The sequence below is a fragment of the Neolamprologus brichardi genome, chromosome 15, assembly GCF_056152115.1.
Source record: "Neolamprologus brichardi isolate AB-2024 chromosome 15, ASM5615211v1, whole genome shotgun sequence".
In the NCBI taxonomy this organism is placed as follows: domain Eukaryota; kingdom Metazoa; phylum Chordata; class Actinopteri; order Cichliformes; family Cichlidae; genus Neolamprologus; species Neolamprologus brichardi.
The window spans coordinates 26,018,132-26,043,812 of record NC_142118.1 but is presented as its reverse complement, the minus strand read 5'-3'; the positions used below and the strand labels follow the sequence as shown (position 1 = coordinate 26,043,812).

At 40.3% G+C, this 25,681-nt stretch overlaps 3 protein-coding genes and 1 pseudogene across 6 annotated transcripts; 1 reads left to right on the top strand and 3 right to left on the bottom strand.

Moving 5' to 3' along the window:
• The first annotated feature begins 330 nt into the window (after positions 1-330).
• Positions 331-16,477, top strand: LOC148098534 (uncharacterized). Its single transcript, XM_087852611.1, has 2 exons — positions 331-559; positions 16,311-16,477. Exons 1-2 carry the CDS (start codon positions 373-375, stop codon positions 16,403-16,405), a joined length of 282 nt encoding a protein of 93 aa, XP_087708737.1. The 5' UTR covers positions 331-372; the 3' UTR covers positions 16,406-16,477.
• Positions 1,876-3,882, bottom strand: LOC148098535 (zinc finger protein 862-like; annotated as a pseudogene).
• On the bottom strand, positions 15,535-18,570 carry lyset (lysosomal enzyme trafficking factor). Of its 2 annotated transcripts, XM_035908953.2 has the most exons (3): positions 18,178-18,570; positions 17,584-17,667; positions 15,535-17,328 (listed from the first exon to the last, which is right to left on the bottom strand). In XM_035908953.2, the coding sequence occupies exons 2-3, from the start codon at positions 17,588-17,590 to the stop codon at positions 16,949-16,951; spliced, it is 387 nt and encodes a 128-aa protein (XP_035764846.1). In that variant the 5' UTR covers positions 17,591-17,667; positions 18,178-18,570; the 3' UTR covers positions 15,535-16,948. The 2 variants fall into 2 exon arrangements, with proteins under 2 accessions (XP_035764846.1, XP_035764847.1); XM_035908954.2 differs by lacking the exon at positions 17,584-17,667 and having other exon boundaries at positions 15,538-17,328.
• Positions 18,571-19,072: 502 nt separating this feature from the next.
• Positions 19,073-25,444, bottom strand: LOC102777373 (ankyrin repeat and SOCS box protein 2). Of its 3 annotated transcripts, none has more exons than XM_006793387.3 (10): positions 25,332-25,444; positions 24,338-24,691; positions 23,892-24,002; positions 23,632-23,801; positions 23,406-23,561; positions 22,597-22,842; positions 22,328-22,499; positions 21,157-21,727; positions 20,550-20,703; positions 19,073-20,446 (listed from the first exon to the last, which is right to left on the bottom strand). In XM_006793387.3, exons 2-10 carry the CDS (start codon positions 24,682-24,684, stop codon positions 20,319-20,321), a joined length of 2,055 nt encoding a protein of 684 aa, XP_006793450.1. In that variant the 5' UTR covers positions 24,685-24,691; positions 25,332-25,444; the 3' UTR covers positions 19,073-20,318. The 3 variants fall into 3 exon arrangements, with proteins under 3 accessions (XP_006793450.1, XP_006793451.1, XP_035764845.1); XM_006793388.3 differs by lacking the exon at positions 25,332-25,444 and adding an exon at positions 25,105-25,317; XM_035908952.2 differs by lacking the exon at positions 25,332-25,444 and having other exon boundaries at positions 23,892-23,998; positions 24,338-24,400.
• Between the last annotated feature and the right edge of the window lie 237 nt (positions 25,445-25,681).

The window sequence follows — 25,681 nt, the reverse complement described above, 5'->3', positions numbered from 1 at the left end:
TTCAGATCGTATTTGGCGGGACATTGAGGTGAGACGTCACCGGAACAAAAACACAAATAAAATTAGTAAACAGGTCAGTTCCACTGAGTCTGAATATTAATAAAGTTTATAATAATTACCTGATAAATAAAATAAAAAATAAGCTAAGCGCTGTGTCGCGTTCACGTGTTTCAACGAATGTCCTCCTACAACTGATTAAAGCGCAGCTTTCATTCCAAACATGACTCATCAGCAAAGTTTGACCCCTGAAACTTTAAAGCCCGTTATTGCAATCTATTACTCAGTTCCGGTGTGTAGATCAGAGTTACACATGACCAGGATTTTTTGATAAATAAATCATAAAGCGAACCTGAAGGTAGTAGATGGTCCGCGATGACGTCATCGAGGAAGATGGCGTCGCTGCGGACAGAGCTTTGGCTCAGAGATGGGCAGAGGCAGACGGTCAGCGTGCAGGTAGAAACACACCTTAGCTCGTTGATACGCGGAATCTCCGAGCTGAACCAGAACCTGTCGCAGCTGCTCAGCGAGCTTGTTGAGCGTGAAAAATTATGCGCACAAGGTGAGCTACAAAAAACTACCTGTGAGCAGGCGTAGCAGAAAGATAGCTAGATGTGCTGAACGAGCTTCTAGGCCTCTGCTTTATTACCTGCTAAACAAATCTAGCAGAGGGTATCAAAGGCACTGAGCCTGACTCGGAGTGATGCTGTGAATACTTAGAGCAGGGGTGGGGAACTCCAGGCTTCAAGTCCCTGTGAAGCGGGAGTAATGAAATGCATGTACCGGCGTTACATATTTAACATACAAAATATGAGTAACTGTATTCCGTTACAGTTGCCGTTTAAATAGGTGGTAATCAGAATACAGTTACTTTGTTGGAATAAATGGAATACACGGCAGTCATTTCCTGTTTCATATGTTAGGCTATCCCCTCTCTATGCTTTCTCCAATTTCGGTGATTAACGTGGTCAGGCGTAAGTTTAGCTTAGTTGGGTGAGCATGTAGTAGTGGTGGGTAGAACTTTGTGCCACCAGAAACTGAATTTGAATAAGTTAAATTCGAATTTGAATTGCTCAGATTGAATCTGAATTGTAACTTGAATAAATGCTTTTTAAAACTAAATTTGAATTAGCCTAATTTGAAATTTAATATATTGGTTTGAAAATGATTGTCACTAAATTGAAATTGAATTTTATATTTAGAAAATGAATTCATTTGCTTTGAAACTGTATTTTATCCTTTAAAAATGTAGCTCTCAAGTAATTTCAGTTTCACTTCTCACCATTCAGTTTCATTTTTAAAATTCAATTTTAGTTCCAAAATTCAGTTTTTTGGGACTTACATCCGGTTCCGGTGTTGTTTTAGGAAAAAAAGAAGTCATATGTCATTTTGACTGACGAGCAGATAAACTTTTAGGTTAGTAATAAATGTATTACATGTATAAGAACAAGCGTCATGTTAACAAATAATAACAAACGTACAGTAACTTTTATGCTTATTGTAGCTGTCAGCTAAAAACGCTAATTTAGCGTAGTATGCCCTGGGTTCAGCTTTGACAAACAAATATGATTCCAAAGTTGTCGTTTTGTACCCTCTCACAGCCCTGTATGCTTGCAGAGACCACTACAGTAGGGAAACATGCAAATGAATGTCCAAACCATCGCATTTCAGGGCTCGCAAAATTTCTAAATCCCTGGTAGCCCTTCGGGCAGGTACTCTTTAGTTTTTGGTAGCCCAAAATAAATTTAAGTAGCCAGAATAAAAAAGATTATTTTTATTGTATAATATTGTAAAGGAAACAAAACATCAATCAAAAAATTGTTAAAACACAAATTACAACAACTGTATAAACATTACAATCAACTCAAATATCTGATTCTAATTGAACAGATATTTCAGTGTTTCAGGGTGTAGAGAGGTATGATGTGTTTTCTTCACTCGGTTCATGCAAGAAAATCCTCTCTCACAGATGGCTGTTGATGGACTAAGTGTCAGCATTAATTTCACCAGCAACAAGATATGAGAGAGGTGTTCTGGATTCTCAGAGAGGAGATCTCTGTACAAGTAATCTACTTTGCTACCCCGGTGTTCTGCAAGCCACATTTTTAGATCCATCTGCTCTTGTGGAATTTTCTCTTTCTGTTCTGCATCTAGAAAACAGGCAAAATGTGTGACAAGATAATCCACCTCTTCATCCCCATAACTCGCCAACTCTTTTCTGGGGTAGGAAAGAATGGAAGGGTCAAAAACCTTGAAACTAGAGAGAGGTTTTTCCACGCAGATTTTTAAATCTGTTGTCCATGTACTTGACTGTGTTGTCAATAATCTTCTGAATCTCTGCACCAAAGGTGTCTCTGTCTGCGCCCTCACCTCTTCTAGTAGGTTGCTGACTTTTTGTTAGCTGAGTTCCACAGTAGCAAATGCTACCATCCTGGTTCGCTGTGAACTTTGTGTTCAAGGGTTTCTGATATTCTCCTGGTTTTGTTTTCAGTCTGAGTAAGCGTGATGTGGTGCCCTCAACTAACTGATTTGTTCGTGTGATGTTTAGGGGTTTTTTTTGTTTTGTTTTTTTAAGGTTTTCATGCTAAGAATCAGTACAGCACTTGGATAAGATGGTACTGTAGTCCAACATGAAATGCAGGAAGTGAACAAATTTCTCAGTCTTCATCTTCTGCACCATCCCCTTAGCCTTGGCTGCATCCTCGGCTTTGACATCACTTCCTTCTGCCATGTTCTCCATATGAACAACAGTGGGAGTGTAATTTTTTTCCACAGCCTTCAGACATCTCAGCCGGCTTGGAACCCACTGTGTGCTCTTCAGGCCATTGAAATGTGGCAGCTTCTCATTTAGCAGTTCACTTATTTCTGTCAGCTCTCTTCACTTCTTTGGGGAATAGTAGTACACCTTTAAGATGGTTTTCAGTGTAACTTCAAATTTTACCAGGCAGTCACAGCCTTTCACGCTACCCAGCACAGCTAGCTCTAGTTTGTGTGCCACACAGTGGATTGTTATGATGTGGGGTATCCTCTGTTTCAGTCTCCCAGCTACTCCTGTTTTCTCACCCATCATCACTGCAGCACCATCAACATTTGCACACACTACTTTCTTTTTCCATGTCTTCTCTGATACCCATGGTGTTCACTGCTTCATCAATAGCCTCTAAAATACCTGCAGCATTTGTACTCTTGACTGGCTGAAATTTGATCATGTATGTAGCTATGTCACCATTATCTCTCACATACCTGACATGAACCAACTCCTGTTCTATTATACCAGTGTCTGTACTGCCATCTGCAAGAATGGATAAGAACCCGCTTTCTTGAATTTCCTTTTTATTCTGGTCTCTTGAAGTTTGTGCTACTGCTCCAATAAACTCTCTGCAAGCATGGTCATTGAGGTAAGTGGAACCAAGATCTAGGCCATTTGCTTTTTGAAGTTTGCAAAGACTGCTAAATTTTGCCAATGGTAGTTCACTCTTTGCCACATAGTACACAGTTCTAAATAGCTTTTTCAGGACTTCTTGTTGTGCTTGGTTTATTTTTAGTATGTTTTTTGCAATGGGTGTTTGTTCTGGGAAAGATGCTGCAGACTGAGCACCAATGCATTTCTTGTGATGCAGAAATTTCTCATGGGTTCTGATGGGGTCTTTCCTAAAATTACTGGTCCCAACACACCCGGCAGAACATCATGTTATTCACCTTGTCATATTCCAGCCACAGAAATTCTTTTGTCCATGAAACCAAAACACTGCGCTTTCTTTTTGCCTCGTAGTCTGATTTGTCGTAACTTTTCCGCTTTGTGGTAGGCCTTTCTTTGCCTGTCCCTTCTTCATCCTGACCTGTCTTTTTTGGCTCAGCAGAACTAAAATACCTGCGTAAATCCATCTGTTTTTACACATGCCAGTGATTTTTTTTTTTTTATTCTCTGCGCAATCAACCTCTAGCACGTTTAAGCTTGCTGCGGGAGATTTCACTTGCCACATTTGAAGAGTAAGCTAGTGAGTGATGTTGTGTCCTGTCTGACTATACCATATTGCACCACTAGAGGGTGGTGTCATGAAACAAGAGTAAAGTGCAGTCGGGAAATTGTAGAGTTAGAATATAGTTAAGATGGCTAACTGATAACTCGATGTGTCTCCCTGTTACCTATACGATGTAAGGTTATGTGCTGCATTCATTAAAGAGCACTGTTCTTTGATGAGGACTGGTTTATTACCTGTCGCTGCTATAAATGATAAGAGGATTGCAGAGGAATTGGTGCGCAATTAATCGTCACTCACTAATCAGTACTGCCACTTAGGGCTGGGTATCATCACTGATTTCTAGAATCGATTCAATTCCGATTCACAAGGTCCTGAATCGATTCGATCCACGATTCGATTTAATTCGATTCGATTCGATTCGATTTGAATCTGGGAAATTTTGACAGTCAGAAATATTATAATTCAGATCAGTGCATTTACATATTTTTGTATCTATAAAAAGGAAGCTGACACACGCAAGACTTTATCAAAGGTGTGAACATCACAGCAGATGCCTTTGTGTCAAAGTAGCTGAGGATAAAACACAGAAAAACATGAAGGCGAATTTCCTGTTCTGGGATTTTATAAAAATATTCATCAAAAACTAAAGAAAACCGTCAATTTATGAACGTTACCTCTGAAGTTACAGCGGTTTTATTAGAGACACGGCGTTTTGCATAATTTGAAAAAGTTTAAATTTGTTCAGTATTGAACGGCAGAAATTAGGTTTTCTTTTCAGAAGTTTATAAAACGGAAAAAAAAACGTCGACGACAGCGCTGTAAACAACGGTAGACTTGTGCGTAACAAGCAAGCGAATAATGAAGAAAACAGATTTTTAGACGGGAAACTGTTCTTGAAGTGCAGAGAGAGAGAGAGAGCTGTGCATCGTGGTCGAAGCAAAACAGTAAAAGTCAGAGTCAATACATGACGATGTTTATGTGAAGCGTAGTTTGGATCTTCTTTTGCTGCTGGTTCGGTCAATATTGTTTGGAGAGACATCAAACTAACAGCTTTAGAATCAGCGCATAAAGGGCGTGAACACAAAGCACGGACCCGCCGACAGATCAGAATCAGAGTCTGTCGGCTTTCAGTCCCGACCGTCAGCTGAGAAAGGCGACATCTAACTGATTCTGATCCGCGGGTCTGCGCTGTGTGTTTAAGTCTTTGTGCAGAATCCGTGTTCCTGCTCTCATTTACCGTCTTAGCTGTTTGGTGGTTGTTGAAATTTTGTGAGGTTTAACCAGAGATTCTGGCATTTCGGGCAAAATAAATTTATGTTAAAAAATCGATTCAGGATTTTAATGAATCGATTTTACGTTATCCAAGCCAGAATCAATTTTAATCGATAAATCGATTATAAAAACCCACCCCTACTGCCACTCTCTATACACAGTGTGCGCGATTGCAAAGTGAACCTGAAGGTAAAAAACAAGCGCAAATTCCAACGCGATTTCAATACGTCACATATTGACAGAGGCTCATCAATGCCAATGACATAATTACTGTGGGATTATGATATTATTTTATGCCATGTTAGACCCCTAATTAAAGATTGTGAATTATTGTGTAGTTTCAGTTTGCATTATGCTCCTGAACTAGAAGAAGGTGATAATTATTACATTTGGTAAACTGATTTGCATTACATTAGACTATTGATTTATTGTGAATGAATGATATTGTTTTATCATGCATTATACGGCTGAGTTATAAGAAATACTGTTCACAGAAAGTCATCGTCTCATTTGTCTGATTAGAAGAGAACAGAGCATACTGCCCCATTTCATCAGGAGCAGATAAACAGGGAGCCAAGGTCGTAGCTTAGGCGCTGTGTGACAAAGAATGTTTAGGCTCTGATGATTAGGTGGGGGCCACTAGAGGCTATAAGAGTTTGATCAAGGCTCCACCATTTTGAGATCTGATGCTGTCTGTGTATGGTGTCCATCTCCCACGCGTGTGTTCATTAAATCATCGTTTGACTTGACCCGGCCGGACCAGTGTTGTTATTTTGGTTTTCCTCTTGTATCCATTCCCAATATTTGAATCCGTAACATTACTCAGCTACATTTGCGAAAGAAAACAAAGGCATTGACATATATTTTTACTTCCTATGATATCCCGACGGGCAGGGCTGAGATAGATTTTGGTAGCCCGACTGGATTTTAGGTTTATTTATGTCTTACACACCATCCCAACTCCTTAGGTAACTTAATAACTTCAGCTAAAGTGAATAGGTAGTCTAATTCATTAGTGCAGCATTACTGGATCACCTCTGTTTGAAGTGATATGATATGTGACTATCACTGTTTAACTACCATAATAATTCTTAGGTTACTGAGTGCATGCTTAATTTGTTTTTGTTTTTAAACAAGTTGTTGGGTCACCAAGGCACCTCAGGTGTTTTGTGCCAGAAGTGGAGTGTCCACTGTAGACTGAAGATACTGAATCTCTATGTCTTGCCATTGATCCCTCTTGTGCCTTCACCTAGACAACAGACATTTACTTGACCATACTCTCACATCCTCTGTACCCTACATTACCATCCCTGACAGTCGTAGCTTGGCCCATCAGAGGGTGAAATTATAAGAATGTGTTATTTTGCAAAGTGCTCTTTAGGGTTCCTAAATAAAATATGGCATTGAGGTCATTTCTTTTGAATTCCTTTTAATAACCCCTTCTTCTGAAATAAAATAACCTCTCCTAGTTTTAATGGCACTTTGGATTTCCTTACTTTCTGTTCCACTCCCAACCCCAAATAGATGCTGACACAGTAACATAGAAGAGGGAAGGAAGTAGGGCTGGGCGATATGGCCTAAAATCCATATCGCGGTATAATTTGAAGCACGAGCAGTAACGATATATATCGCGATATGTTCTTTTCTTCTGTATAACGTATTTTCCACACTATAAGGCTCACTTAAAATCCTTTAATTTTCTCAAAAATCGAGAGTGTGCCTTATGTATGAATTCTGGTTGTGCTTACTGACCTCGAACCGATTTGGGCGTGCAGAAATCTGTTAAAAAATGTTTTAGTACAACTTTGGTAAGCCGCACTGCTATATGGATTGTCAGAGCTTTACGGCTGCCATAGTGAGGAGCTTCACGGAGTAATCTGGGTCCAAAACTTCATCCGCTTCAGGTCCCAAAGTCAAACGAACACTGAGAGTTAAAAACGGTCTAAATTCTTTCATCTTTAATAAAATGATCAGCGTTGCTGCTTTACCAGGTGTAACAATTAAGTTTAACATCCAGGCATCCATGAAAACAGAATTTCTTAAATTTAACAGAGTTACAAGTTAACAGGAAGTTAGCTCGCTAGTTCCACCTAAACATGACATAAGACATAAATAAACCTAAAATACAATGGTTTGGACATTCATTTGCGTGTTCCCCTACTGTAGGGGTCTCTGCAAGCATACGGGACTCTGAGAGGGTACAAGATGAAAACTTTGGAATTCTACTAGAAACAGTTGATCATATTTGTTTGTCAAAGCTGAACCCAGGGCAAACTACACTAAATTAGCATTTTTAGCTAACAGCTACAATAGAGATTGACAGACCACGCGACTTTTGCGCATTGCATGCCAGGAACTCGTGGCAAAACAATCCAAGTACCGCATCAAATGCAAGCATTTGCAGCACCGCAAAACGTTCATTCTCCGGTTCCAATACCTTCTTGCTTTTTCTTTGCCCCCCAAAAAAGGTATGTACAAAACGAAGGAGAACAATGCCGGTCCATACAAAGACAGACTTGATGAAAAGTCAAAGAAAAGATACGAGGAAAAAATCAAAGGAGTGAAAGGGTTAGACCCTTACGAGCACACAGAGTGGACAAAATACATTAGCGTGCTGCCCAACTTTCACCACGTTCATATTTATAATTATACGGTTCTTGGAGTGAGTGCATACACTCATGAAGTTTTTAGTAACTTCAGGTCACTGCAACAAGCCCAGGTACAGTTTACCGACGGATGGGTACAGGACCTTGAAATGCACCGTGTAGAACGAAAGACCATCGTACGTATCATAAGTTTACCAGTCTCACAAATCGTCTTCATAAATACACATTCGTTAACAGTTTATTAATAGCACCTTTGAGCTAAACGGTAATTAATTAGTAGTGGAAATAATTTCTGGTACGCATTACAGAAATGTAGCAGTGACAATAATATTGTATGCTGTAATCCTACTGTACAATTAGTGATACAAAAAACAGTTTCATCCTGTGAATAAAAGTATATGTTTTTGTCAATGTACCATGGTAATAACAGAAGCGAAACGCTATACTCTGTCAGGAAAGTTTACTATTTATGCACAATAAACAACGGAGCATAGCGCAACAATTTCTGTTCAGTGCCAGACTTGCTTGTAACCTATATCACCAATTATGTTAAGAAAAATGACGTATTAACTACAACAGAAGACTGACCTTTGTGGAAATGCTTGGAGCAGACTAACATGTGAGCTGGAGTGTTCTGGGACGTTATATTTGGTCTTCGAATGGCTGCAATCCAGGCCATCTGTCGGCTCTTTGTTACTTCGGAAACATGACTTGAACAATTTCTCTTCAATGACGTAATCCGATAACAACCAATCTCTTTACCCGTCGGCTTCCCGTGGCTGTCATGCGACCGGCTATTGCAGTTAATAATACAACAGCTTCTTGCCATTTTTTGTGTTTCCTTTTATTGCTGTGTAACTGATTTCAATTGAAAGCCTGTGTGTGCTAGTTCAATTCAATTCAATTCAATTTTATTTATATAGCGCCAAATCACAACAAATGTCGCCTCAAGGCGCTTCATAGATACAGAGAAAAGCCCAACAATCATATGACCCCCTATGAGCAAGTATGAGCTAGTACCTCTTGCCACGAGTTCCCAGAATCCTTTGCGGTTTTACCCCTGAATGACATCACATTTTCAATCTCTATAAGCATAAAAGTTACTGTAGGACTATCATTTGTTAACATGACGCTTGTTTATATACATGTAATACATTTATTACACACCTGAGAGTTTATCCGCTGGTCATTTGACATGATGAATGACTTCTGAAGTCTTAATACAACTTCAGCTCAAGATACTGTAGATTCCCGTTAGTAACACTTTCGGTCCCCTGGTAAAATGTAGTTCTATTAATCTTCTCTCGATTACTCTGGAACCAGAACCGGTCCCAAAAAACTGAATTTTGGAACTGAAATTGAATTGTAGAACTATAACTGAATGGTGAGAAGTGAAACTGAAATTATTCGAGAGCTACATTTTTAAAGGATAAAATACAATTTCAAGGCAAATTAATTCATTTTAAAATATAAAATTCTGTTTCAATTTAGGTGACGATCATTTTCAAACCAAAACACTGAATTTCAAATTAGGCTAATTCAAATTCAGTTTTAAAAAGCATTTATTCAAGTTACAATCCAGATTCAATCTTTGCAATTCAAATTTATATTATTCAAATACCATTTCTGATGGCACAAAGTTCTACACATAATGTAGTCATATATTGCTTGGCTGAGAGCAGCCGGCCCACGTTCGAGTACGACCAGCGGCCCTTCTTTAAATTTAGTTTATTTTATTTATTTTTTTTACTCAATTTCTATCTGGGATTAATGCAGTTTCTCTGATTCTAATTGCTGGAAACCCAAACAAAACACGTAATTAGAGGCTGTAATGTAAGCGTCCTGTTAATGTTGGTGGCGTCATTTACATAATGGACCCAGAGCCAGCAGTCCACAGGCAGGAATGCATTTCCGACACCACTTCATAAGAAGATTGTAATGTGCGAAGCTTTAGTATGTACTATTGCTGTGTGATTTTTATTACTATTAATGAAGGATACTCTCCACCGAGCTAACATTGTTAGCTGGTGTTAGGTGTGGTTAGTTCACTGCAGACTGTTTAGCCGTTTTTCAATACAGTGGTCCCTCGTATTTCGCGGAAGTTACATTCTAAAAATAACCTGAGACAGGTGAAATCCGTGAAGTAGCCAACTTCATTTTTTACAATTATTATAGATGTCTTAAGGCAGGGGTGTCAAACTCAAATACACAGTGGGCCAAAATTCAAAACTGGAACAAAGTCGCGGGCTAACATTAATATTTATTGAAAAAAAATCTTCCTCCAGATATAAAAATGAATCTTTTCTTATGGACTCAAACAAGTTTTGCTGAAAAACTCAATGTAGAACAAGCAAAGCTTAATACTAAACTATATATAACTTATATAACTTAATATTGCACACATGCAAAACCAAAATTCCACTTAAATAACACATCAGTGGAATTCATTTCTTAAATAAAAATTGTATTTGCAGCCTTCTGAATTAAATTTTAACAGTAAACTTTTTCCACAGGCTAATAGTAAATATAAAAATAAAAAAAATAAAGCAATTAAATAATAAAAGTATCATTGAACGTGAAACCATTCGAGCCCATGTCTGGGAGTAGTAAGAAAATGTGCACAAAAATTTTTTAATTATAGCTAAGTTTGCTGTATACTGATCTACTCTGATGTGTCTAAGCCAGATACCTGGCATCTAATCTTGGATGCTACATCCTCAATTTCTGGGCTCAGGCTCTGAGCTGAGGAAATCCTCAGGATCGAGTGAAGGTGTTCATCGGTCAGACACTGTGTCAGGGATCATACTTTGACTTCAGCATGTGAAGTTCAATCAGTTCCATTTGGAAGTTTTTTGGTGCGTTTGCCACCATCTTGATGCATGCAAAAGGATTACTGAGCAGTTCAAATTGACATCTCTGGGCATCAGAATTGGCAAATCGCTGGGTAAACTCAGCACTGAGTACACAGAGTTTTTCAGCAAACTGTGCACATGGGAGCACAGCAGTAGAGATCTGCATGTTCATCGTGTGGCAGCAGGGAAAATGGTCCAGGTTTCCTTGTAGCATCTGATTCTGCCACAGGCACAATTTAGTTTTAAAAGCCCTCATCGCAGTGTACACGTGATGATACGCCCCCGTCCCTGAAGCTGTAGGTTCAGCGCATCGAGATGGCTTGTGATGTCACACATAAAGGCCAGCTCACACAGAAACTCTTGCTTCCTGAGCTCAGCGGTGTCTTGCCCTTTGCTTTCCAGAAATTGAAATATTTCCTCATGTAGCTCAAAATACCTGTTCAGTACTTTTCCTCGACTTAACCATCTCACCTCTGTGTGATACGGCACGTCTGCGTATTCCGAACCACACTCCTCAAAAAAAGATTTGAACTGGCGCTGATTCAGACATTTGGCTCTTATAAAGTTAACTACTCGTGTTACTGCAGTCATAACATAGTCCATCTTTAGGGCTGTGCCACAATGCAATTCTCGATGTTTGATGCAGTTAGTGCTGGGCGATATGGAAAAAATATTTATCACGATATGAATTATTTTATATCACGATAATGATGTATATCACGATATACCACCTGACCTGTGGTCATCTGGAAAGTACGCTGTCTGTAAACAGCGAGCGCAGAGGGTGGAGTCTTTGTTAATGAAATGGATGGTTACGCTCATGTAGGGCTGCGTATCTCTGCTCGTCCATACGTCAGTCGTCAAGGCATAATGCACAACACTGCAAACATCCTTCTCTACTTTGGTCCGGCATGCGTCATATAAGCGAGGCAACTCAACTTTCCTGAAGTGCTTACGACCGGGCATAACGTACCTCGGATCAAAGACTTTGACGAGGTCACGAAAGCTGTCCTTCTCAACTACATAAACAGGGGCCATGCCTTTACAAATGTAACGTGAGATGGCTCCTGTGGTTTGTTTATGGCGCTGGGACGTTTTCTCATAAGAGCCTTGTATGAAAGACTGCTATATCTTCGGCTGGCTATAGTTTTTCTTTTCCCAACTTGCTGCAAAGAAATAGCATGTGCATCAAAATAAACTATTTCCAACAGTGTAATTTGAGTTCTAAGCATCCCAGAAATGATACAGAAAAGCATAAAGTCAAACATAACTTTTAAAAACACCAGCATAGGCTTATAAGGCCCTGAAGGTAAAAAACTAAATTTTCTGCAAAAATGACGTCACTTCTGGTTTCGGGCAGGTAATGGCGGACAAGCAATAGTTCGCGCTGACCAACAACAACACTTCCAAAATAGGAAGTGTTATGAACAGCTGATCGGATCGGCAAACCATGATTCTGGAATATTATGTTTTTGTTGCTGCAAGTGCTTTTTATGCAATTTTTGCAAAGCTATATGTGCAAAGAAACCGTGACCTAGGACAAGCTGATGGCATAAGATGTAAGTACAACTCCTCCAGTTTCCTATGCAAAAAAAATTTATTGCGCTAACTTACATGGTTCCAGTTCTACAGGGATTTAAAAATAATTAGGCAAAACGGAGCGTGCCCGCTCCGACCGGTTTTAAAGGGTTAATGATATATTTTATGTCATAATTTATAAAATTTGGTTAGAAACGATAGAAGACAAATGGCACGATAGACACTTTTCTATCGTCCACACGATATATATCGTCATATCGCCCAGCACTAGATGCAGTGATAAACATTTAGCTCACCTGCACAGTTCTCCGCTTGCATCTTCTCCCGCACCCTGCCCACCAGTCCACTCCTTTGACTCCACATCGCTGGTGCACCATCTGTTGTTAACCCCACAAGGTTTTCCCATGGCAACTTCATTTCAGTTAAACCCCTCACTACACACTTTGTGAACATTTTCACACTTTTCTCTCTTGTTTAAACACTTTCAAAGTTCAAACCTTCGTAGAAAAATAAGTCCAGTATTACAGAATGAAACCAAAGACCAAGCCCTGTTTTCAGGTCCAGAACATGGGAATAGAGCACCTGCGAGAGAATTCACCATTAATGAATCAATGTATGGAAGTGGAGGCAGTGGAAGCAAGAAGAATGAGTTGAGTACTTATCTGACGTATACCTGGATGATTGAGCATGCATCAAGATACTTATCTGACGGTTTTGTTTCGCTTAATAAGCCTTATAATTCGGTGGAGAGGGTGCGCCTTATGGTTCAAGAAATACGGTAACTTCTACCTTCCTTTAGAAGTCCAACTTTTTGTGCCCCCCCCCTAAAAAAACCATGCAAAATTGCATACAAAAAAAATCCTCGAAACAGCGACGCCGCGAAAAGTGAACAGAGTTATAGCAAGGGACCACTGTACTCAGGTACGCGAGTCCGGACTTACAAGGAAGCACAAACTTCCCAAGAACGCAGCGCGATTGTTCTATGGCATTGTATGGCAATGTACGTGATGGCATCACAGCTCTGGAGTTTTTACTGCCATTCCCTCTTAATTTAAGTTTGAGTAATATTTGCAATGGAAATTACACATGACATAAAAAAATTGCACACAATGTAGTGGATTTCTTTAAGAAAAAAAAGATAATTTAAAATTTCATCTTAAGCACTTAGCAAAATTTGCTTTTAAATGTCATCTGTTTTACAACGTCTAATAAGCTTCATACAGTTAACCACACTACGTGACTAAAACACAAGCTTTATCTCTCTGAATAAACATAGTACACATGTATGCCTGAATAAAAACAAACAAGTGAGATGTTAGAACGCTTTTATTTTTATTTTAGTAAATATTCGAACTTAAAATAAACAGCTGGAGTTTGAAAGAGACTTGAACAAATATTTAAAATATAATCTGATCATTTTTGGAGCAGCCTTCAGGATCTCCACATATTAACATGCTTTTTTTAGACTTGATGGATAGCTTTAACAACTTGCTAGCTACAAATAATCATTTGCAATTCCACATGATTATTAACAGACAAAAAGAAAACATATTAATGATACAGAAATAGTTTTCTATACAAGATCACTGCAAAAAAAGTGCAGCCTTACCTGATGTCCACCATACTGTTACTCATTTTATATTAAGATTTAAAAATCTAGTTGGTATTGCTATAGCAAGTACCCTTCAGTAATAGTAATATAACACAGCAATAGTACATTCATGTAGCTGTAAAACCCATGACAATATATTAAGTATTCCAAAGTATTCAGAATACATTACTGTCATTGAGTAACTTAACAGATTACGTTACAAAATACATTTTGGGTAGGGGTGGGTTTTGATCATTGCTTTCTCGATTAAAATCGATTGTAGCTTGGATAACGTGATATCGATTCATTAAAACCCTGAATCGATTTTTAAATATACATTTATTTTGCCTGAAACGCCAGAATCTCATTTTAAACCTCACAAAATTTCAACAACCACCAAACAGCTAAAACAGTAAATGAGGGCAGGTAAACAGATTCTGCACAAAGATGTAAACACAAAGCACGGACCCGCCCGACGGATCAGAATCAGTGAGATGTCGCCTCTCTCACCCAACGACGCGGACACGGTTGGGGCTGACAGATTCTGATGTTTCGGCGGTTCCGTGATTTGTTTTTACGCCCTTTTTGTGCTAGATTCTGAAGCTGCTGTTTTATTTCTCTCCAAACAATACTGACAAACTACGCTTCGTCTAAAAATCTGTCGGCTGCTGTTTTCTTTCCTTGTACTTACTTCCGAAAAGAAAGCCCAATTTCTGTGTTCAATAGGCTACTGAACTTTGTAAAAATTATGCAAAATTGCAAAACGCTTAGCTGTGTCTCTAATAAAACCTCTGTAACTTTGCTCTGCTTCACTTCAGCAGTATCAGGTAATGTTCATATGTTAATTAATGGTATTCTTTCATTTTTGATCTACTGCAGAATAGTTAAGGTCATCTGCTATAAAATCCCAGGCAAGGAAAATCACCTTCATGTTTTTATGTGTTTTATCCTCAGTTACTTTGACACAAAGGCATCTGCTGTGATGCTTACACCTTTGATAAAGTCTCACAAGTGTCAGCTTTCTTTTTATAGATATAAAAATATGGAAATGTACTGATACGTGATAAGAATTATAATATTTCTGACTGTCTGAAGCAAAATTTCCCCGATTCAAATCAAATCAAATCGTGGATCGATTCAATTCAAGACCTCGAGAATCGAATCAATTCTAGAAATCAGTGACGATACCAGCCCTAATTTTCGGCCATGTATTCTGTAATGTGTAGTGGAATACACTTTAAAAATAACCTTCCTAACACTGCCTGCAGGTTTTCGACATCACCCTGGGCCAACACACCTGAATCACATGATTAGTTCATTACCAGCCCTCTGGAGAACTTCAAGAGATTTTGAGTACCTCATACTTCCTATTCCAAATCTCTTTGCCTACCAATATAAAGGGAAGGTATAGGAGAATTGCTAAGGACTTGAGTCAAGAAAAGAGAGGAGAGACCCCTGAGAATTGGTAACTTCATACAATTGGAATGGCTTTACACTCATCTCTCATTAACGATATGACGTAAGATGTTTGCCATGTTGAAACTACAATGTGCTGGAGAAGGACTACAAAAGGACTACAAAACATCTTAGTTCATAACGTGTTCTAACCCTGTTGTTGAACAGCCTGTAAAAATATCCTTCATTACAGAGGCTGGAATTTTAAAGGAGGAGGAACATTTAGGGTCAGATTTACTGATGTCTGCAGAGCGCAAAGACTTCTTTTTGTTAAAAATCTGCTGTATGTATTAAAGATGCTCAGAGTCAGATTGTGATTGAAAGTTGTGAACAGGAGGATCTTTGGACTTATGCATATGTATTTGTAAGCCTTTCACTTTCAACAGAAGAGTATTTAAACAAGTCACACAATTCTGAGCACATTGTTTACTGCAAATTGCACAACCTTAACACAGAAAAAATTGCCCTGCGAGACACTTCCAAAAATTGAGTTGAAACATTGAACCTGAGCTCACACTGGCTTATTTTGGTTAGCACTACAAAGGAGATCCAACACTTTAGACAGTGGTGCTTAGACAACAACCTCATCCTGAACATCCACAATCTGATCCGGAGTTTGTGCTGATGATTAATGACACAAACACAGATCTACGTACAGCTGCTTTGTTTTATTCTCAGAAAAAAAAAACAAAAAACAAAAAACAATGTTTAAAACATAATCGTACCAGTACACACCTGAGCACTGACCTCTGTCTGTGTCCTTTTGTCAATGTTTGTTTTCACTTCATAAAGGTTTCATTTAAAAAATAAATAAATAAATATGAGCACTGATGAATGTCAGCACCTGTCTCACCTGATCAAACAATCAGAATCACTAACTCATATTGTCACTGAAGACTTATTGTTGGTGGATTGATCGCTTTGATTGGTGAATTGGCAGGATGCTGGTTACTGCAGGTGTCTGATGCTCCAGGTTCAATGTAGAATCATCATCTATCTGTTTCACCTGTCACAGATGAGGACGAAGAAGACAGCAGTGAAGAAGACGAGAAAGCTGAGGAAGAAGAGAACTGTGAAGTGCATCCTCCCTCAAAAAGATCACGAACCTGAAACACCTGAGAACACTTTCACATTGATTTTTCTTTTTTTAAATTGACGACACAATAAAGATGTCAAGGTAAACAGTGTTTCATGTGACTCATTAAATAGAGAAAAGTACCACATTTCGGAGGAATCCTGCTCACTGATTGGCTGTCAGCTGTGAGGTTTTCAGTTAACCTTAACCTAAATAATGTATCGGGTAACCATGGCAACATCACTGCATTGTCAGTAAACAAATAACTAATGAAAATAAAGTGACTCACAGCCAGGCAACAAATCACAACACAGGGTTCACCATGATGTCACAACAGTAAAAAACAAAACAAAACAAAAAAAAAAAAAAAAACAGGAAAAAGACTGGCTGCCACTGGTGGGAGGGGCTTTTTCACAGGGTGCTGTGAGTCTGTACTGAGAGCAGCAGAACTTCCTGTCAGGCCGCAATCAGGGCAAAACTTGTAGGAGTGTTTAAAAGGCACACAGGAAGTGACATCACAAACTAGTCCTGCTGTCATCCCACCCCTCATCACGTGGGAGGCTCTGATTGGTTATCCCCTACGTGTCAATGAGCGATCCTGCTGCCCTGTGATTGGCCAGTTTGGCAGCATGGCGGCGGCTGTACAGAAGGGCGATACAGACAGGAAGCACACAGTATCCAACAGCGCGGGGGTCCGTCCTTGTGCATGAGAACAAGAAGAGGAAGAGCTGCAAGTATGGCAGCAGGAAGATCAATGCCCACATCCACGCAGGAAGTGGTGACCCATGGACAGTGATAGCGGGAGGTGGAGCCGATGGGCTGGTACCTGCTCTCTGCACACGTTCCAAACTAAAGCTGTGGACCTCAAAGATGTAGTACGCCGCCATGACGCTGAGCAGCAAGTAGAAAGCCACACCCACCCATCCCATCCTCTGACGGAAGTTCATCATCCTCCATACTGCGGAAGAAACAGATTAAAAATCAAAACAGGATCAACATTAATCAGTGCTCTTATATCCAGTAACAGGTCAGAGGTCATTACATCATCCAAAAGAGCAAATCAACAATCAATATTAGGATCAATGAAATAACTACTCCATCAGTGCTGAGATAAACAATCTCTGCCCCAGTCAATTTCAATTCCATCTGATTTAAATCTAAGAAACAGTTTAAAACATGCAGTCTCCAGTGACAATGTTCAGCTCCCACTCACTTTTCATCTAATCCAGGTGTGGAGAACTCCAGCCTCAAGAGCCAGTGTCATTCAGGTTTTAGATATTACCCTGGGTCAACACACCTGAAATAAATGATTAGTTCATTACCACGACTCTGGAGAACTTCAAGAAACAAAGAGGAGGTAGTTTAGCCATTTAAATCAGCTCTCTTGGATCAATGACACATAAAACCTGAAGGACACCAGCCCTCGAGGACTGGAGTTCCCCCACCGCCGATCCAATTCAAAGTATGCCAACATGTAGCTCTGTGCACTAATTTACTTCAACAGAGAGCTGTGGTTTCTGTACCAGACTATTAATTTTTCTCTAATCCAAACTGTGCTAGCATGTAGCTCTGCGTCTTTGTTCTGATTTATTTCAACTTAACGCTGTGAGCTTTGTACCAGACTCCATTCATTTTTCATCTGATTTAACGCCTGCTAATAGCTGTGTGTCTTTGGCCCTGTTTCCTGCTGCCATAGATGTTCGCACGGCTTCCCTGTAGATGACGACCACGACACACTGAGCTGCTTCCTTCCGGCCTCCATCTTCCTCTCTGCCTGTTAGCATCCTGTTAGCTTATGTTTTCTTACCTTCCTTCGCGCTGATATTTCAAATTAAAATCCAGCTGCAGGATCGTGTTTTGATCGCTGTTGTTCTCGTGAAGTCTCGTCTCTCTCTTCCGGGTAAGTCACCTGATGCCAAAGGATTACGTCATGTATTACACAGTGCCGCCTGCTGTTTAAACAGCGTCATTACACATTAGCGCGTTAATACTACAAGTCAGTATGAAATCAAATATAACTGCATACAAACTGATTTTAATCATTTTCATGTTCGTTTGTCTTTGTTCCCGTTTACTTGTTTCTGTGACAGTTTGGATCCTTCATTGAATAATCTTATAGTTCAGAGTCTCAGATGATAAAATTCGGCTGATAATTTAATGAAATTTCATTAATTTAATGAAATAATCAAATATAAGCCATCAAGTTCTTCAGTGTCCTAATCATTATTGATATTGATCAGTCTGTTCTCTCACACAGTTGGATTTTAAGACAGTTTTTCTTTGCCTTCAAACAGCCTAAACTTTATTAATATAGCAGCTCATTTCCAGTCTGACAGACCCAAACATTTAAAACACAAACACTTTTTTATATAGGGTGTTTCCTCTCACACTAATTTACCTATAGCAGCCATTACTTTCATTATGTGTGTAACCTCTTCCATCACCAGGCAGTGAAAACTGGCTGGTAATGGAAGAGTTGACTTTGAGGTGAAGCAGCATCTGATGAGGAGCTGGGACCGGGTTAGGACTGCTTCAATGTGGACCTTAAAGTTGCTCACCTGGAGTGGGACTGAAGTCGATTCAGGATGATGCTGGTTGTTTTCCTGGTAAAGTAATATTTTGTTTCTTCCAGGCTAGATTTAAGGCCCTTTCACAATAAAACAGAATCGATTTACATCAAAACATCAGTAAACAGTCAAAGCTCAGCTCAGTAACAATTTATCAAAAACAGCTGACAAAACATCTGTTCACCATCACCACTGCTTCTCAGACTAACAAGCAAATCTTTGTAACAGTTCACAGATCTGTCTAGTAACAGACTGAAAATGCTCTCACTGTACACTGATGATGCAATTCTGTTCATCTGAACATTACACTAGAGCACTGCTAAATTATGAGCTTATCAAGATATTTCAGAATATTCACTCAAACAAGGTGAAAATGAATGAAGAAACCAGATTCCAGTTTAACGTGGAATAATTAAAATATTCAGGGACAAAAGTATGATTAAGAACCTACAACTCAATAATGGATGGATGTATCTTCCTTTTAGAATATTTGGTGAAGTCAGATTTGTTTTATCAATTTATGAACAATTAATGATAAAAAACAGTATTACTTTGGGAAATAAAGCTTCTAGAATCATTTAAAGCAAATTAAACAAATAATTTCAAACCTTGCAAAAAGCAGTTTAGATAAAGTGAAGACAGGAAAGCTTTGGACACCTTGTCTGCTTCTTCGGGATATTAACCCTGAGCAAATCAGAATATTTGTTTGTTTTTGTATTTTTTTTAATCATTTCCCCGTCAAGTTGATTTTTTATTTTTTTGTCCTTCCACAATGTCATGAGTTGAAAATGAGGATCACAGTCTTTCTCCTTGTTTCTTTTGTCATTAAAAAATAATTATTTCTATTCTTTCAGATTATTCAGAACAAGAAACCTTCAGATCCTCAAATGATTCCTGGGTAAATATGCAGGCCTTGCATTGCTTGATCAGAAAGACCCTCTCGGTCTCCATTTAGGTGGGAGTCGTTAGTGAAGACCTTCAGGAGTCTCCACAGATGATCAGTCTTAGTGCTCAGTGGTAACTTTATTGTCCCCAATGGGAAATTGATTTGCAGTATGTCAACACATCAAACAACACATAAACACACACACACACACAAAAAAAACCCCTTTGAGTCTGGACTTTGAATCACTCAAAATCGGTCAGAGACAGTTCAGAGTCATCTTGGCTGTTTAGGCCAAGTCTTTGTGCCCCCTGGGGTTTCACTTGTGGCATTTATTTATTCAAAAACTAAAAAAAAAACAAAAAACGTTTGTGCAGCATTAAGAGTGGATTACCACTGCTGTCTCCAGCACCATCAGGGTACCAATTTTTTTTTTTAAAAATCAGAGCTAATCAATAACTCTCAGTCAAACCATCCAGATTATAAACATCAGTCAATCTACATCAACTCCTGATGCTGCAGGAAGCGGATCAGACCCCCAGGGAGTGGCAATTTCTTCAACCGACGGTGACCAACCAGATGAAGAATCTGCAGCCTGCAGAGCTGCAGCAGTGGGCGCGGTGGAGCTGAAACAAACACAGACTGGTTAGCCTGGAAACACACTAGAATAACTATTAACACTGAAATCAGTAAAATTGCAGAAGAATCAGTTATCACTTTTTGATTTACCTGCTTTCTCCTTTATGCAGGTCCATTCAGAGTAACTGTCCAGGTGTTCCATCAGTCTGGAGCAAAGAGTCACATGGCCGACGTAATCCAACAAGACATCAATAATTGGCCCCGCCCATCGACAGATACTGGGGATGGATATCATCTCACAGAACTGTCAGTCCGTGAGTGTATCAAACAATTAGTTACACCTTAACTTTATCGTGAGGTCACCTGAAGGCAGTACTGTGATTAGGCAGTAAGGTTTTGCCTGGTACTTTCAGGTATTACCCAAGCATACAGCCCAACTGCATGCACTCAGAGCTAGATTCAGATAACCTGGCTTATGTACAATATTAATGATCACTGTTAGATAATAAAAAGTTATCCTGGATATGTTTGACTGGCTTGGAGTATAGGCCACATTTTAAACATGAGATCTTTCATCCTAAAACACCATTAGGTCTTTAAATGTCCCCTTTTCACACACATTAACAGTCTTTAAATACCCCGTTTCAAACAAGGCCACCTGAGTAGCTATGGTAATGGTTTTGTTGTTTTGATTTTTACCTGGATTTGTTTCATTTTACCAGATAAACACAAAATTAAAAGGAAAAATAGAGGTCACCTGAATGCCTCTTCTTGGGACAGCTTGGTCGATATCATGGAGTTCATCCCTCTCTGTTCGACTGGTTTTGACTGGTGGGTGAGGACGACTGCCATACACACAATTGAAGCAGGAAAGGGCATTGCCTCCATGGTCTAGCAGGTACTTGAACATAGGCAGGTACTTCATTGAGAACATGTACACGGCAGGGAAAGTAGTGGGGTGGGTTGGGATGGTAGCATTGATCTCAGCGCCGTGTTCTACAAGCAGTGTGATGGTCTGGATGCAGCCCTGCCTTGCTGCTACCATCACAGGCTTGAACACATCCAAGTTTGGGTTAGCGCCAGCAGTCAGGAGCATTTGCACGGCATCAATGTTGTCGTTGATAACAGCAAAGTAGAGTGCCGTACTACGGCGGTCCTCGTACAACCTAGACCACTCCTCTGATAGTTGGGCGTTGACATCGAACCCTGCCCCGATTAGAGTCTCCAGGACATCATCACGGTTACGCTCTGCTGCCATGTGCAGAGGGCTAATGCCAGTCCGCCGGACTCTGGCCTTACTGGTGGCTGGGATCAACATGGAGACTATGCTGGGAACAGGAAACACCTAGCAATTAGCCTAAACGGATACACCTTAGTGACGCTTACGGACAGAAACACTTGGTCACTAACGATCAGAAACAGCTGGCCCACTTATGTCCAGAAACATCTGGGGCATTTACAGTCAGAAAAACAATGGCAACTCACAGCCAGAAACATTTTATCCACTTACAACCGGAAACACCTCGGCCCTGTACAAGCAGTAAAACCTAGTGCACTTACAATCAGAAACACTTGGGCCGCTTACAACTAGAAACACTTCGCCACTTATGGCCAGAAACATTTTGGCTACTTAGCACCAGAAAACCCTGGGTCACCTATGACCAGAAACGCCTGGGCCACTCATGGCCAGAAACATCGCCACTTGTGCCCAGGAACATCTGGGCCACTTGTGGCCGAAACCCCATCGCTACTTTGGTCTAGAAACACTGGGAACACTTAAGGTTAATGCTGTTGCTCCCTAAAATTGCTCCAGATACCTAAAACCTGGATGAGTCAAGGTAGCCACACTTAACACAATGCCACTATTAAATACCAAATTAACTCCAGTGAGTCTGCACAACTCGGTAAACATTTCATAGTGTACCTACGTGTCACTTCCTCTCTGGGCAGCAACATGAAGAGGTAGCAGTCCCCTCTTTCCTGGTTTGTTGGCATCAGCGTTCTGGGAAATGAGAAGCTCAACGACTTGTTCGTGTCCATTTTTAGTGGCTTCATACAGAGCTGTCGCGCCATCAGCTGCCTGGCTGTTGATGTCAGCACCTGCAAAATGGGAGATGGGGTGGGGTCAAAGGTGGAGTTAATTCAGTGGCAACAGAAGTGTTCAGTGTGCAACAAGTTCATTAACCACGTTATTTACCATGTTTGAGCAGAAAACGCAGCGTGGCGAGCTGCCCACTCTGAGCAGCGGTGAAGAGTGGTGTGATGCCATACATGTTGCTGATGCTGTGTTTGGCGCCGGCCTTCAGGAGCATCTCACAGATGTCCAGGTTGTTTCGGCTAACAGCTTCCTGTAGTGCCGTCCACCCTTGAATGCAGCGAGTGTTCACCACTACTCCGTGGTTCAGCAACACTGCCACAATTGCTGGGTTGCTCCTCTCACAGGCTATAGGTTAGGTTGGAAAACACATAAAAGGGACATCTTGATGCATTCTCAATTATCCAGGTAAGTAAATCTCCAAAAGTTGATTCTGTTGTTCTGAACATAGTGTTTTCAGTCTCCCACTGAAAACGCTATGTCCAGATGAACAGAATCAACTTTTGGAGACATAAAAGGGACATTTCACCCAAACAAGAATCAGATGCAGTTGATTCAAGCTGAGACGATGTCCATTAGGTTAGGGTTAGATTAAATCATCTCCCTGTTTTACTCCTGCTGGTATGACTGCTTGGTCTATGTTTATAAATTGGCAATCTCCAAAATATAGTCCACGTAGATTAAAATTTCATGCAGAGCTGGTCAAATTGGTTGTTTTTAGTGGCTTGGTGAAGCTGTTCCTACTGGATGTCAAAGAGAGTCTAATCTCCTAATTAAAACTTATGAAGATGGGATAAAAATAAGAAAAAAAATAATTAAAAAAGGTTAGGACCCTTTCATCCATTTGCATCATCATTTCTGTTTTTCTTTGGGGGGGTTTCTCTGCTCCATGTGTGTCCTGTCTCTTTTACCTTTGTACAGTGGTGTCTCTTTATCATAGTTTGGGATGTCAGGATCAGCTCCTCTTCCCAGGAGCACCTCAACGCATCCCAGATGCTCTCTACTGACGGCAACCAACAGTGCTGTCTCGCCATGTTCTGTCCTCTTGTTGATCATCCCAGGCTGAGCTGCTCAAACCAAAGACGGTATTACAGGTGTGCTCAGTTGTTCTTTGTAATTTTGAATAGGTAAACCTACCTGACAGCAGCATTCGCAGACAGGTTTCCTTGCCGAACCACGCTGCCTGGTGAACTGCCAGCCAGCCCGGTTTACTCGGCAGCATCAAGTTTGTTCCTGGGCACATTGCAAGTGCTTTCACTCTGCTTACATCACCTTCACGGATTGCTTTGAACAAGGGTTCCTCCTCCCTGCAGTGACAAGACCAATCAGCCAACTGGAACACCTTGTTCAGAGGTGAGTCAAATGGCTGTACATGTTAGGAGCAGAACTAAACTCACTCTTCAGGTTCGGGACAGATGTGGACCAGACCGCCATCATGTCTGCGATATGCCACCATCCTCTTCCCAGAACCCGTGACAAACAGACTGATTGTCCCATCAAATGTCTTCCTGACGAGACAGCAGCCAATTAGGACACAGTTCCAAAAAGAGAAAGCAATCAGAGCACAGTCACAAAGACAACAGCCAATCAAACTACAGACAAGGAAACTATAGTCAATGAGAACACGAAGACAGGATTTGCAGCCAATCAGGACACAGACACAGAACCTGCAGCTAATGAGAACAAGGACACAGGGTCTGCATCCAATCAGAACACATTAAATAACAATCAATCAATCAATTACTCTACATGCAAACTCATCAATGAACCGAAGCTCTAAATATATTCAACTATCCACATACTTGGTCAGAAGAGACTAAGAATAAAAATGGAGGCTACTCACGGATCAGGAGGCTTTTGAGGTGGCGGGTTTGGTGAGCTGTAGTGTGCTGTGGTCTGTGCTTGAAATGAATTTTGAGCTCTGTGGCTTGGCTGGTTTGTGTTTATGGCTGCTGGGTTCAGTTTGTCAGGACAATGAGAAGGCTGGATACAGCTGGGGGTACTAGCACTGATGGTGTTGTTGGCACTGATGGTGTTGGATTCGGTGGTGTTGCCATGTCTGTCAGTTAGGCTGCGCTCAATTGCAAGCTGCAGCAGCTCTTCTTCACTCAGATTACTGTAGAGAGAATAATCGTCAGAAGTCAGACTGGAAGCAGATGATGTGGAGCGAGAGATCCTGGGTCCTGCCATGATGGCACTGTAACAAATAGGAAGTGAGACCAGTCAGATATTTATTATTTCTAATTTAATCGTTTTATCACGTAAAGAAGCTGCAAAGTCTTTCTGAACATACTTTGTACAAACTTAGGGTTTGATGATTTAAAAAAAAAAAACTACAACAAGGTTTACCTGCAAGCTTAAAAGCATGGAAACTCAAGCGCCCCCATGTTCACTACCAACAAATACTGGACAAACAGCTGCTAAAGACATGTTGGTAACACTTGGAGACATAAAGTGTAATATAGTTCAAAGTTCAAGTTCACCAGTTTAACCAGTTTGTGAAGCATTAATCTCTCAGATTATTTTACTGTTAAAGTTTTGTGTTTTTTACAGATCTTATCATCATCATCATCTGAGAACAGCTCTGATTGAAGTTGGTGGCACACTCACAGAGATCCTTTTCATCAGGAGAAGAGTGGAATTACCCACAAAAAGCACCTTTTAATGCGTGCACTCAGAGCCTAAAGCAGAGAGCCCAGCTTAATGGAGAAAATTAATAACAACCATCTTGATGGCCAGATAAACAAACAGAAAGAAGCAAACTGAGATAAACAAAGAGCCAGAAAAACAGAATGTCAGGTTTCAGTCTAACAGCTTCAGTCACTGAAGTTGTTTACCACTGTCAGAAATCCAGTGTTTCCCTTGAGTTTCAGCTTCGTCCTTTCTTCCGTCTGTTCTCCAGCTGTCTGTCTGTAATCTAGTCTGACCCCAGCGTGGGGGTGGGGTGTTACTTAAGTTTTATTTTAGGAAGCTGCTATCAGAGCTTGTTGACCAGTCCACCTCTTCACTGCTCTAAAGTCACATGAAGCTGTATCACACAAACAAATGCTGAAGAGCTGTTTCACAAACTGGATCACCCCCAAAATAATCCCAGACCTGCTCAGAGCTACAGATTAACTTCAGGTTTAACTCTTTTTTTCAGGATTTTGAAGTTGCTTCATTTACTAAGGTACATCACAATGTAGCA

Bases quoted from the DNA above. Each gene is read 5' to 3' on its own strand.
- LOC148098534 (XM_087852611.1), top strand. From the start codon at position 373: ATGACGTCATCGAGGAAGATGGCGTCGCTGCGGACAGAGCTTTGGCTC. The intron at 560-16,310 runs GTGAGCTACAAA...CACCTGTCACAG, and splicing joins TGAAAAATTATGCGCACAAG to ATGAGGACGAAGAAGACAGC.
- LOC102777373 (XM_006793387.3), bottom strand. From the start codon at position 24,684: ATGGCAGGACCCAGGATCTCTCGCTCCACATCATCTGCTTCCAGTCTG. The intron at 24,003-24,337 runs GTGAGTAGCCTC...CTGTCTCGTCAG, and splicing joins CCTCAAAAGCCTCCTGATCC to GAAGACATTTGATGGGACAA. The intron at 20,704-21,156 runs GTGACCTCTATT...ACGGACTGACAG, and splicing joins TCCCAAGAAGAGGCATTCAG to TTCTGTGAGATGATATCCAT.